The sequence below is a fragment of the Morus notabilis genome, unplaced genomic scaffold (genome assembly GCF_000414095.1).
Source record: "Morus notabilis unplaced genomic scaffold, ASM41409v2 Scaffold276, whole genome shotgun sequence".
Classification (NCBI taxonomy): domain Eukaryota; kingdom Viridiplantae; phylum Streptophyta; class Magnoliopsida; order Rosales; family Moraceae; genus Morus; species Morus notabilis.
The window spans coordinates 422,175-436,167 of record NW_010361626.1 but is presented as its reverse complement, the minus strand read 5'-3'; the positions used below and the strand labels follow the sequence as shown (position 1 = coordinate 436,167).

Below are 13,993 nucleotides of genomic sequence, written 5' to 3'. Positions count from 1 at the left end.
TGTAAATGGAAGAATTGGAGACGACGAGCGAATTGTACAAATTACTCAATGATATATCATTTATCCTTTTTCAAGGCCAAATGTTTACTACAAGTTTGTTTTTCTTTTAGTTTTTAAAATTTAAGTTCTTAATTACAACAAAAAAAAAGATATTAAGAGCCCGTTTGGAGTATATATTCAAGTCACTGATTCTGATTAGTTAGTAAGAACTCTGTGAGAGAAAATTTTTTTAAATTTAAATTCTTTGTGAAATAAAAAATCTGTAGCATAACCCAAATTATAAGTTCAAATATACTTACAAACAAGCCCTAGATACATTTTTTCTTAAAATTTTTACCGTTTAGATTTTTGATTATAGTAGAATATTATTGAGTATTCTAATAGTCAATGAACGTTAAAATTTAGACGAAAATGTCCTCATACATAATACTTGAGCTCGCTTTGAGAAAAAGACCGGCATTTCATATTACAAGCACACCATGTCACGTGCATGTTGAAATTTCCTTGAAAGTTTTAACATCATTCATGGATTTGGGAGAATTTTGCTGCATTTTTATTAAAGTAAAAGGGGAATTTGCCATAATTTTAAATTTTACGTGGCAGCTTCGAATTCTGCCAGAGTTGAGGGAAAGAAGCAACAAATTTTGAAGTCCTCTAAATTTGAAGCTGTCCATGTACGTGGGGTCCCACTTAAAAAAAAAAGAGCAAAAAAGAGTTGTGACGTGGTGGGATGTAATTGGTGACAGAACAAAACGCAGCCCCGCATTCGTCGCGCAGAGAAGGAGCATTACTCAGATGATTTTTGCTAAAACTAATAATCATAATTTTTCTTAAAACAGCAACAATAATAACGTAATTAATACAAAAAATTTAGAAATTAAAATTTGTTATTTTTTTGGTAAAGGGTGTTTATTTCTTTTATTTATTTATTTTTCCTTCCTGATTTCTCCTTCCCTTTCTTTTCCAAAGACAAAAAAACAGAAACATGAACGCAGAGAAATCTCCGCCTATTAGAGCTCTCTCTCTCAGTTTTGCCTTCCAATCTCATCAATCTCTCTCTCTCTCTCTCTCTCTTCCAAAAATTCTCCCACTTTCTCTCTCTACATTCCAGAGCAAGCAAAACCCAGTTACCATTTTCTCACAACAAACGCACAGAAAGAGAGAGAGAGAGAGAGAGAGCAGAAGAGGGACCTTCCTAGCTAGCTAGATCAACGCACCTCCCTCTCTACTATTGTACGTTTATTTCCTTTCTCTCTCCACTTTTTCTTTGTCAATCAATCTCTTTCTCTCTCTTACGTTTTTTCTTTCACCAATCTCCCTTGTTTTCTTCTTAAATTTCGGTCAACTTTTTTTGTTTTCTTTTGAAGAGATTCTTTTGGGTTCGTCCAAACCGCGTATTTAAATTCCATTCACGCTTTTTCTTCTTCTCATTATTTTATTCTGCGTTTCAAACAATCTACTGGTTTCTGATCATCAAAAACAGAAAAGAAGAGAAAAGAAAAGCCTTTGCTTTGAAAAGTTCTTATATCGCTTTCTTCTGGGCATTGATCCTCTTCAGGTATTGTTTCACAATTCAAATTGGGTTTTGCTTTTGGTTTCATCCTTTTTCAATTTTTTTTCTTTCTTTTTTTTCCCCGATGATTTGATACTACAATCTCTTGCATGCTGAGTTTTTGGTTCTTCTGTTTTTCGCCTGGACATGATCAAAATTCAAATTTTCTAATGATTATTTGAATTGGTATTGTTCCTGGGTCTTTTTGGATCTTCAAAATTTTTAATGTTTTGTGCTTATTCAATTTTTATTAGCCAATTTCTTTCCTTTTTTTTTGGGTAATTTTTAGTTTTTAAAACATTGTTTTCACTTTTAAATTTTGAGTAGTGGACCTCTAAGGTGGTCTGTTCTGTCCAATTATTTTTGTTGGGCAGACATGCTCTGACAGCAAACTATGCACGTCCCTTTTCTTTATCTTATATATATATATATATTGGAATTTTTGGCTTATTCATTTCTCTAATACATTCTCTTTATGCATTTCTTCTTCTGGGTCTCTCTGGATCTTAAGATTCCTTGATCTCTTTGTTCTGCAGTTTCCATGGTTTTTTATGTTTCTTGCTGTTTCAGGTGCTCAAAAATCTTTCTGTCTTTAGTTTCTAACCTTTTTTGATACCTTTCCTTTTCTTATTAGGGACCCAGTTTAACCACTTTTTTGTTTGCTTCGATTGTTCAATTCACCTTTGATTTTTCTCTACTGATTGTTTCTAATTTTCATTGCAGTGTATTTCTTCAAAAACATACTCTGAAAGAGTCATTTCATGATTAGAGACTGAGGCGTTATATTTAGTTCATATCTGTAAAGATTTTGCCAAAATGCTAAATTTAGGCAGGGGCAGACCTCAGACAAGGTCTAGTAGGCCCATGTCTCTTGGAGGTAAGACCATGTTACTTGTATTAAATTTGCATTTAATTTTTTCATTTGAAGTTTTTGCCAAATAGGCTAAAAGATCAAATTTTGGTAGAGAGTTTGGCAAAGAAGTGTGAAAAATAATGCAATGCCATTCAGGCTAAGAGTCTGCTTTGTTTGTTGTATACACAAGACAATTAAGCTCATGCGCTGCTTGCAAAACATGTTTGTATAAGTAGTTATAAATATCTTCTTGCTTTGTGTTTCAAATAAAGAAAATCTAGTTCAAGTGAAAATGACAAAAGTGGTGGAAGTGGTTGAAACAAGGCAGGATGTAGGTGAAAAACGTGTAGTGGGGGAAAAGTGTTATTTTAGCCACCTTGCTATGTGTTATTCTAGGAATTATATGATAAATTTCTTACTATTTTTTTCCCTAAAATCCTTTGACCAAGTTCTGTTTATAGGCCTGGATTATTCAGACCCGAAGAAGAAGAACAATTTTGTAGTAAAAATTCTTTTGGTTGCCGCCCTAACAGCATTATGTGTTGTCATGCTGAAGCAATCCCCAACTTTTATTGCTCCTAGCCCGGTAAGATTGTTATTCTTTATCAAGTATCTTTCATACTCTAGGGCTTGTCGTTTCTGTTTAAATGAACTGGTCATACAAGTACATATCAGCTTTGTTGCTATGATTTTCCAGTAATCTTGCCTGAAGAAAGGCTGTACTTTTAAAAATATCTGTCTGCTTGAGTATGTTGAGCTTGTGTCTATGTTGTGATGACTTAATTTGATCATCAGGCTGACCAAAGTCAAGTTTGTTCTAGTTTACTGATTGGCAATGCTCATAGTTATCTGTTGGACTTTCTCATTCAAATACATTAATGTTGCTATCCTATTCGTATCTTCTGCCTCCCAAAAGATGAAATAAAATAAGTCATTCTCAATGAAATTGTTCTGACACCTTGTTTTGATCTTTCTGCTTGTTGAGTTTAACCCGAGAAAGACGTTTGTTATCTGATGAGTTTAATACCCGCTTACAGTTTTTTTTTTTTTTTTTTTGCCACAAGCTTTTATGTGCTTCAACTTATATGGCATTTGACTTATTATTATTTTTTTAATTCAGTATGCCATATTCAGAATTCTTCTTTTCTTTCCTTGTCATTTCTTTCTTTTAATTTATTTATCGTGTTGTAAATGAAAATTGGAACCACCATTTGTTGCTAACTTACTATTTTGAATATACTTTCTTCCAGTTTGCGCTTCATGAACCGGGGGTATTTCACGTATTAGTGACAGGAGGGGCTGGCTATATTGGTTCACATGCTGCATTACGACTTCTAAAGGACTCATATCGTGTAACTATTGTGGTACGTTATTCTCAGATTATCTTAGGAGTTTTCATTATGAACCTAATGAACCTTTTGCATCATGTCATCGTTTTCTTCCCCCGCAAATCTATAAGAATTTCTTTTCTGACAGGATAATCTTTCACGGGGAAACTTGGGTGCTGTCAAGGTTCTCCACGAGCTATTTCCTGAACCTGGGAGGCTCCAGTTTATCTATGCTGACTTGGGGGATGCGAAATCTGTATCCTTATCATGGCTTTTATTATTATTATTATTATTATTATTTTTGTTCAAAAGTCAACAGTTATGTTAGTGAAATAGGTTAGTGTGGATGTTGTCACGTTGCCTTAACCGGTTGTTCCAGGTTGATAAAATTTTTTCTGAGAATGCATTTGATGCTGTTATGCATTTTGCTGCTGTTGCATATGTTGGGGAAAGCACCCTTTATCCACTCAAGTAAGTACTGACTGGAAGGACGTTCGGTTTGTCTTTGGTTGCTAATATTAACAATTATAATGATTATTTTGCTTGTCAAATACGTAAATCTTTTTTTTTTTTTTTTTAATGTCGGGCGATAAAATAAATTTTATTGTTGTTATCTTTTTATAACCATTTAAATGATTTTTTGTTAGGAGTACTGAAAAATTCGTTAGTTGTAAACTAATACTTTTTTAACTTTCTTGTATAGGTATTATCACAATATTACATCGAATACCTTGGTTGTGTTGGAGAGAATGGTTGCTCATGGTGTAAAGACATTGATATATTCCAGCACATGTGCAACTTATGGGGAGCCTGATAAGATGCCCATCACTGAAGACACTCCACAGGTAGTAATTTTAACAAGCGTGTCTTTGTTCTCCCTTCTTTCCCAAGTTGGTGCTTTATTGACGGCATTTTCTTTTCATATCTCTTCATGTATTTAGAATTTCTTTCGCTTCTCTTTCTTGTTAATGTGTTCGATGCTGTCTCGTATAAGATCTAATCTACAGCATTACATGAATTCAGCTCCCAATCAATCCATATGGTAAAGCTAAGAAGATGGCGGAAGATATTATCCTGGATTTCTCTAAAAATTCAGACATGGCAGTTATGATCCTGAGGTTTGTATTCTTTAAAGTCCTCGAGATATTTTTGATACCCATAAATGAATATCCTTATTTCTTTGCTTTCATTTGTTTCTTTTGTTAGCTAATAATTACACTATTCTGATTGCTACATTTTCTTTTCTTTTTCCTTCCTGTCTAGATACTTCAATGTGATTGGTTCGGATCCAGAGGGCAGATTAGGTGAAGCTCCTAGACCTGAACTTCGTGAGCACGGACGTATATCAGGAGCTTGTTTTGATGCTGCTCGTGGTATCATTCCCGGGCTAAAGGTATGCTCTTATAGTACATAATATATCCATAATGGAATTAGAAAATGAAAATATAGATAGATTCGAGTTTCATTAACTTGGAAATTTAGAAGCCATCTACCCCTGTTTCCTAAGCTGTTAAAACGTGATGAACACATGACTTATTGGATTTCTTGTCACACCCTTGTCATGTGAGGGCCCGGAGAGAAATGTTGGATTAAACTGTCCACACATCATTATTTTGTTCTGAAGTCTTATTATAATGACTAGGACTAGAGGGTATGGGTAGACGGATTTGAGCCATCCCAAAAGTTTAATCTATTAAGACATTGGCTGACTTTGGATTTCTCACTGTAATATTCGCTCCTAAGGTAAAGATTATGAAAGATAGAAAACAACTTTTGGGAGGGTTCTTATGATGATATAAGATAATTTTTCCATTTCATGGACTAGTTGTAATTATGGTGTAATGATGGTATCCAACACTTTGCAGGTTAAAGGAACAGACTATAGGACACCTGATGGGACCTGCATACGCGATTATATCGATGTCACTGACCTAGTTGACGCTCATGTGAAAGCTCTTGAGAAGGCAGAGCCTCGTAAAGTTGGAATCTATAATGTTGGTACTGGAAAAGGTAGGACTTATTTGATGGAAATGGAATGAGTGATTCTAAATTGCAAGAGATTTGTTTTGATAGAAAAGTTGCTCTAAGCTCTCTTTGATCGTCTATGTTTTCAGGTAGATCAGTAAAGGAGTTTGTGGAAGCGTGTAAGAAGGCGACAGGGGTGAACATCAAAGTCGGATACCTTGACCGTCGGTCTGGTGACTATGCTGAAGTGTACAGTGACCCAACTAAGATCAGGAAAGAACTCAACTGGACGGCAAAGCACACCAATCTTCAAGAGAGTCTGAAGACGGCGTGGAGATGGCAAAAGTCTCATCTCAACGGTTACGGGACTCCGTTGGTGACGTCTTCTTGAAAATGATATAACAGCACCTTCATATTAGAAAGAAAACATCGACACAAGACTTCATCTGCTGCTGACTAGCACAAATTCTTTAGCTCGATTAGAAAGGGGGGTTTTGGGATTAAATTTTCCTCATTTATATAAAAGTTATTATTAAGTAGTTGTAGAGAGCTTCCGGGCCATTTGTTACATTACATGTATTTGAAGAGACGACGTAGTTCAATAATATGATTATCAGCTGCAGGTATAGCTTTCATTGTATATTGGCTTTCCTTTGGCTCTTGGTAGCAAATATTTTCCGGAAACAATCAAAATCCAAATGATACTCTAATCTTGCAGTCCAACTTATGAGATCAAGAGTCCAAAAAGAGCTTAAGAGGCTATGTATTTTTTTTTTTTTTTAAATAAAAAAACAAGATAGAAAAAAAAAAGAAAAAAAGAAAAAAAGAAAGGAATCACCACTTCGTGGTCTTTAAGGGCTCCTTTGGTTAATTCATTGATGGGAATTTTGTGAGTAATTGGTATAGAACTTTTAACTTTTAAATTCAAATTCTTAGTGAGAGGAACACACTTCCATCTGCCAAACAGGTTCTAGATTTTCTTCAAATTGCCTCAGAATGTGGGACAGTTGTAATTATGTCTTCTAGAGCTTCTTGGGACTTTGTGGACCTAAGGTTTTACATAACTTTTTGGAAAGTTCTTTTATTAATGAAACTTTCTTATTAAGCCATTTTTACAAATGACTCAGATTTCAAATTTTCCCACCAAGTTCAAGAAAAAAAAAGGGTAACTATATTATCGTGGTCCATTAGATGTACATGATTGCAGATAATATCATATGATCAAAAAGCCAAATGATTTTCAAAACGGGGCATCGTTCATTTCACTGATTCGAGTTTTCAGTTTTAGGTTTCTACAGTAAAATTTTTTTAAAAAATATCACATCTAATTTTTTCTACTACAGTAAAAAGCTTTCAGAAAACGTCACAATTATTGAAACGGATTCAAATTTCAATGCACTACCCCAACTAGCTCAGTGTACTAATAGAGAACTTTATATTATCAAATATTAGTCACATTCTCGTGAAACCCACCCTGCTTTACCTTTTATTATACCTTTTTATTTAAATATGGAATGTACCATTTTAATTTCTCTCATAATATCTTGTTTAATTATTAGACTTATTGAGAAATAGGCCTTTAAGGAGCTTCAATTATGTCCAAATAAGAAGCTCAAACCGCAAAAACTAGTATGCAGAAACTGGATACTTTTCAGTTTGGTTTGGTTTATGGCTTTTAGTTTGGTTTATGACTTAGACCTAAACCATAAGAACAAATCCTCACACCCCCAATATAAGTAGTGCCGACAGTGATGGCCAAAGTTGGGGTGTAATAACAAGTAACAACCCCAAAGTGGTTTTGCAAAGGTACTAATAGAGACATAAAAATTGTGATGACAGTTATAGACCCCGTTCATTCACCGATTCGAGTTTTGTTATAGTAAAAAGTTCTCAGAAATAATCGCATTTAACTTTTTTACTACAGTAAAAAAAACTCACATAAGATTCGAATTTTGTTATAGTAAAAAGTTCTCAGAAATAATCGCATTTAACTTTTTTACTACAGTAAAAAAACTCACATAAACCCTATAGTGTGTTTTGAGAACACTGGGATAAGAATAAGATAATGTTAGCTGCTGGGATGATAATAGTAGTGATAATATTGACAAATGACGATGAATTGAAACAAGTAATGGCTTTCGAGAACATTGAAATAAGGAATAGGGTTGAAGGTTGCGAGGAAGGACCAATGAATTTTCTTTTTCAATTTTTTAATTGTTAATATTTGTTTTTAACGCTAATGAATCAAATTTATTTATTTATATATTAAGTTGGAATTTTTCTTCTATTTATTTTTTTAATAAAGATGAGCGTAAGAAAGTGCTATTCGTGTTGTTAACTTACTTTGGAGGAGTCGAAATTGTAAGCACAATAAAAGCATATGAATTTACTCATGATATATTGCCAACAGAAAAAAAAAAAAAAAAAAAAAAAAAAAAATACTAGAAGATTTCGAATCTGTGGCGAGCATTTGTTCAACTACCATCAAATTTTGTATATCTAAGCTCAATCAAAGGAAAATCTTCACGAATGTTTAAAAGGACAATGTGTTGACACAGATCCCCCATCTTCGATGATACAAATCTCCGGGTCTTCAAGCAACAGACTGAACTGCTCTGTCAAAACCCTCTTCTGCAGCGGCGGCCCGTTTCACAAGTGTGTGGTCCGGATGTGAAAGTTTCAATTGGCTGAAAAGCATTGATTCAACACAGTTATTCACCATTTACGTGTAAAATACACTTCTTTGCCACATATTGAATTTAGAAAATTGATTTAGCATTAGTGAAGTCTACGCCATTTTTCCGAGGGGCTTGACTCCAAATAAATAGTCTCGGTGATGAGATAACGGGCTAAAAAAACACGGAAGTAGAAGAAGAGAATTATAAGATGCGTTTGAAACTCATTCCAAAATGATTTTATTTTTTTGTATAAAAATAAAAATGAAAATATTTTCAATCTCAGACAAATTATTTTTAAAAATATGTCTGGTAGTTTTATCAAGAGATTATTTTCAGTATAAAAAAACCCATTCATGTCTCTTTTTCTCTATGCTCGAAAGAGGAGAAAACGAAAATAAAAAATGAAAAACGACTAAAAATCATTTTTCATTTCTCTCTCATTTTATACTAAACTAAAAAATCGTTTTTATTTCCGTTTTTTGTCTTTATTACGCCAAACGCCGTTTTGAAAACGTTTTTATTTTTTTTCCTCAAAAAACATGAAAAATAAAAACGGAATCAATTCCAAACGCGGCCATAATGTTAGCCTGCTAGTATGTCACCATTTACGTGTAAAATACACTTCTTTGCCACATATTGAATTTAGAAAATTGATTTAGCATTAGTGAAGTCTACGCCATTTTTCCTAGGGGCTTGACTCCAAATAAATAGTCTAGGTGATGAGATAACGGGCTAAAAAAACACAATAAACACAGAAGTAGAAGAAGAGAATTATAAGATGCATTTAGAACTCGTTCCAAAATGATTTTGTTTTTTGTATAAAAATGAAAATGAAAACATTTTTAATCTGACAAAAATTATTTTTAAAAATATGTTTAGTAGTTTTATCAAGAGATTATTTTCAGTATAAAAAAACCCATTCATGTCTCTTTTTCTCTATGCTCGAAAGAGGAGAAAACGAAAATAAAAAATGAAAAACGACTAAAAATCGTTTTTCATTTCTCTCTCATTTTATACTAAATTAAAAAATCGTTTTTATTTCCGTTTTTTGTCTTTATTACGCCAAACGCCGTTTTGAAAACGTTTTCATTTTTTTTCCTCAAAAAACATGAAAAACAAAAACGGGGTCAATTCCAAACACGGCCATAATGTTAGCCGGCTAGTATGTGATGCTTACGAGTCTTCTGTTATTCTGTTAGTATCACTTGTTTGTTATGTTCCAAAATATAAAGTTGTGGGTGCCAGCTTGATAGGTTTAACTTTTACCTGAGGAAACGGGAGGGCGGTTTGCCAAGGTGAAGACAGCTTACAACTAGATTGGCTAGAGTTTCTGGATCCTTTGCGTCCTGTAAAACAGACAAATAATACACAACATTACCTCTGAAATTAACTATAAAGCTCATGTTAGCGCCGAACAGAGATTAAAATTTCAGGAAGAGAAACTCTGGAAGCCACACGGGGATTAAAACGCATAAAACTGCAGCATAAAAACAGCCTCGTCTATTCTTTACCTATCCAACAACACCTGCTTTGTCCAAGGCATATAATCAGAATGTAATTCCATACACAAACGGAAATAATCATCTGTTACTGTCGAATATCGTGTGAAACAACTCTACACAAATCTGGATCTACAGCGAAGTCAACAGTTAGCTAGATACTTGCCTTGTTGAGTGCTTCAAGCAGCAGTGTTTCAGCTTCATCAAAGTTTCCCATATGCATGCAGCAAACAGCCTTCCCGTTCAGTACCAAACTGGTCATCTGATATTTCTCAGAGAAATCTTGGAAGATAAGATATGCTTCCTGTATCTTGGATCCACCCTGGTTCAAGGACAGATGTAAATACAAACCACAGCAATTTTCCATAGATTAAGATAAAAAAAAAAAAGGAAAAGAAGGAAAAAAAAGAGAAAAGATAAGGTATATAGGTACCACTGCCAGATTGAACCATGCACTTGTGAGTTGAGTTAGTGTGTGATCCTCATCCACCTGCTGCATTACTCTCAACTGTCTCTCTGCATAATCGGACCTATGCATCTTGAGGAATATCTGGACGTTTAGCGCATTGCTGCAAAAGCATGAGGAGCAAAAAATCAGGTTTGAGAATTGACTCACTGACAACTCTTGACGTGCCTGCCGTCTAACTAGTCTTTATAACTTCTGCAAAGAAAGAAGAAAGCACGCATGCAGCAAGAGTCAAGTCTCTAATTATCTAACGTTCCTCCTGACTCCTTCACACTATATTTAATAGATCCATTCAAATGAACGCGACCTCATATTCCCAACAACATCCTAAAAGTCTGGCAAAAGAAAAAAAGAAAAAAAATTGTTTGCATAGTTGAAGCGCATATAAAGCTAATGGTCCACAAATCCACCTCAGCTCCTAAACAAGCAGGTGTGGCATGAAAATATTAGGATTTAGGAACACTAAATTCTATTTGCTATAGTTGATGAAAAAAAAAATTAAAAAAAAAAGAAGAACTACTTAGCACTAAAAGTCCTGCCAAGAATCTCATTAATATATACTGCTCTGAGTCTCTATCTACCTTTAGTAATTATGAGTGGTTACTGCCCAGTTGTTTGTCTCGATGCAAATTACATATATGCATGCATGTGTACGCAGATAAACATGCATAGTTCAAGTGTTTGCTGCTTTGGATTAGTTTGGGATCTCTGAGTTTATGCTACTAAGTAGCACTTCTGATATTCAACCATCTTGCAGATAGGACTTTTCACTTGAGTGTTTGCAGGGGGTTGTGATTGCCATGGCAGGGGCTGATTGATAAATATTAAATATTTGAACGCCTTTTAGAAGGTTGTGACAATGATTGAAAAATCAGAAGGAAATGACTCGGTGAAATTTGATTCAAAGAGACAGGGCTATTCATTCGTGAATGAAGACACTGGCGTAAATCTATAAGCTGGGAATAATAGTAGCGAAGACACAAGTTTGATGGAGCTAGTAGGTGGCTACAGAAAAAAAATACCCTCTGAATTTCAAGAGCGTCTTATGTATGTCTGATTTGAATCGGACAGCTATGAACATATCATCCAAGATGGCACTGGGTAGGATGGTCGCTGGTGGCTTTAATCACTAAGACCAAAATCACATAAATCAATAATTCCCAGAATTGTATTTCTAGCTCAGGACTTCAAAAGTACAAAGAAGTATTCTCCCGATCTCGAGTACAAACATAAAGGGACGCATTCTAAAAGGCTCAAATATCAGACAGAGAAGGCATGCTTCGTCTGTTGAAAACTCACTTTACCCCGCGATCTTCTCACACAAGAAAGTTATATCAACAGAGAATATTACATAAAGTGCACCACAGTAGAGGTCATTTGGCATCCCTCTTTAACACCTCAGACTATAGTGTTGGCTCATATTTGATGGCCAACACTTATCAACAGAAGACTTGCAAAACCCTTCTAAAAATTTGATGCTCCGATTTGTCACACGAACTTTCAAGCAATAATAGCTTGGTTGATTTGATAAAACTAGTCACTTCAAAACAAAAACTGTTGATCTCCTGGCACTGGAGAAATATTATGCACCACCCTATCCCAAAAATAAGTATCAAATCAAGCGTTGTAATAATGACAACTCCTGTTTGTGCCTCAACTTTTATTCTCTCGTTACTACATCTCTCAAAAAATTTAAAAACTACTAGATCTCACACCAAGCCTACTAGAAATCCCAGATCCGTGTGTCAAAATTCACATATCTGGCATTCCTTAGAGGTGCCAGATGAGCTAAACCCACCGTAATCTAGGTCAGGCTTCAATATAAGATAAGAAAGCTTGTTAGAAAATAGCATAAAATATGCACTAAAATCAGACTCACAGTTCCATAGTTCCTCCAGCATTAGTGTGTTTGAGGGCCTCATTATAGTCCTGCTCGTGCATGAATATGATTCCAGCAATCAGTCTGAGGGTAGGGTTGTTTCCAATGGCCGGATCTGCCAACCACTCCTTCAGACTAGAAATTGTGGACTCCTGTACAATTTAGAACATATAACCATCAGAATAAAACCATAAATAACTTATTTCATTCATTTTAATTGAATGCAAAAATAACACACCAATTATATTCCCCGGTTCTAGACACCTAATCTGTAACGCCTCTGAGCTAAAATACACTACTTCGTGTAAACTTGCTCGGAATTAAATCATATCAGACTAGAAATTGTGGACTCCTGTACAATTTAGAACATATAACCATCAGAATAAAACCATAAATAACTTATTTCATTCATTTTAATTGAATGCAAAAATAACACACCAATTATATTCCCCGGTTCTAGACACCTAATCTGTAACGCCTCTGAGCTAAAATACACTACTTCGTGTAAACTTGCTCGGAATTAAATCATAGTGGCAAAGAGAATGAGTAAAAAGTGGGGTAATTTAGATTTTTTTTTTTGGAGCCTGAAAGAAAGATTTGTGGAGCTTTGTCATCTTGCCTTTAAAATACATACATAATTCAGCAATAATATTTCTAAATAACTGGTACTGGCAGACCCCTCCACATGCACATAAGAGAAAGAAAATGCAGCTAATACTGCAGTAGGAAGTTAACAAATTGATCAGCTTGATTTGACAGATCTAATTTTAGCTCAATTACATGAGTAAAATTATGGCTAAAATTTCATGCAACAAAACTAACTATTGATGCAAAACAATCAAAAACTGACCTAAACTACAAAATCAGAGAAATCTCAGATCCGAAATCCGAGATCAACAATTTCCAATGAAAATAACATCCAATCAAACAAAGAAACTTCCAGATCGAGGCGAAAAGAAGAACCTTGCTATCGGGACTAGAGAGGTAGAGAGCGAGTAACTTGACGGCTTGGAGAGGCGTGGCGGCAGAGGAATCGATCTCATTGATCACGAGCTGATAAAGCAAAATCCAAAATTCAGACAAAAAGGAAAGCCAGATACAGAATGGAAAACTTCCAACGGAGAGAGAAAGAAGAGAGAGAAAAACCTGGTAGCTTCCGAGAGAAATGTAAGATCGGTAAACGAGGCAATCGCGTTCGACGGCGTCGTCGGGGGAGAGATTGGGGAGGTCGCTGTTGTTAATGGCGGCTTGGAAGGCTCCCAAGTAGAAGTTGTTCCTCAGATTGAACAAAAGATCTGGCGCTGCCATGGCCGCTTTCGATGCTTTTTGCCTTCGAATTTACTTTTGCAATTTGCAGATCTCGGAGAATATGCACCAACTCAGACTCAGAGGGAGGGATGGTAGAGGAGGAAGAAAGGGAACAACAATGAGTTTTTTGTTTTTCAGTTGGAGGTGTTTTGTAAGTCTTTGTTCCGGACTTGATTTGGCTGTGGGCCGGGCCAGCGTAAACGTACGAGTAATCTTGATAAATACATTACCAAGATTTTTATTTTTTATTTTTAATTAATATTTTTTTAATTAAATAATTGTACTAATAAAAGAGTATTTATCAAAAGTAAAGAGTAAATATTTAGACTCATATACTCTTAAAAGTAAATTCTCTTTTTTTTCTATGCGGGGGCGGGAGGCATGCTTGAAGAAGAGGCCCAATTATGGCTAGGAATGTAAGAATTCAAGTCGAACTCGATGAACATGCCCGAGCTGACCCTACCT

General features: G+C 35.0%; 2 protein-coding genes across 4 annotated transcripts; one reads left to right on the top strand and one right to left on the bottom strand.

The window, feature by feature from the left end:
* The first annotated feature begins 980 nt into the window (after positions 1-980).
* Positions 981-6,338, top strand: LOC21408622 (UDP-arabinose 4-epimerase 1). Of its 3 annotated transcripts, XM_024167076.1 has the most exons (12): positions 981-1,233; positions 1,484-1,558; positions 2,276-2,429; positions 2,867-2,991; positions 3,656-3,769; positions 3,882-3,989; positions 4,113-4,204; positions 4,437-4,578; positions 4,757-4,851; positions 4,997-5,126; positions 5,599-5,743; positions 5,848-6,338. In XM_024167076.1, the coding sequence occupies exons 3-12, from the start codon at positions 2,369-2,371 to the stop codon at positions 6,087-6,089; spliced, it is 1,254 nt and encodes a 417-aa protein (XP_024022844.1). In that variant the 5' UTR covers positions 981-1,233; positions 1,484-1,558; positions 2,276-2,368; the 3' UTR covers positions 6,090-6,338. The 3 variants fall into 3 exon arrangements, with proteins under 3 accessions (XP_024022844.1, XP_024022845.1, XP_010098507.1); XM_024167077.1 differs by lacking the exon at positions 1,484-1,558; XM_010100205.2 differs by lacking the exon at positions 981-1,233 and having other exon boundaries at positions 1,426-1,558.
* A 1,799-nt stretch (positions 6,339-8,137) lies between these two features.
* Positions 8,138-13,659, bottom strand: LOC21408621 (coatomer subunit epsilon-1). The gene is made up of 7 exons (XM_024167013.1): positions 13,367-13,659; positions 13,184-13,273; positions 12,221-12,372; positions 10,309-10,444; positions 10,042-10,197; positions 9,643-9,722; positions 8,138-8,385 (listed from the first exon to the last, which is right to left on the bottom strand). The coding sequence occupies exons 1-7, from the start codon at positions 13,526-13,528 to the stop codon at positions 8,292-8,294; spliced, it is 870 nt and encodes a 289-aa protein (XP_024022781.1). The 5' UTR covers positions 13,529-13,659; the 3' UTR covers positions 8,138-8,291.
* Positions 13,660-13,993: the final 334 nt, after the last annotated feature.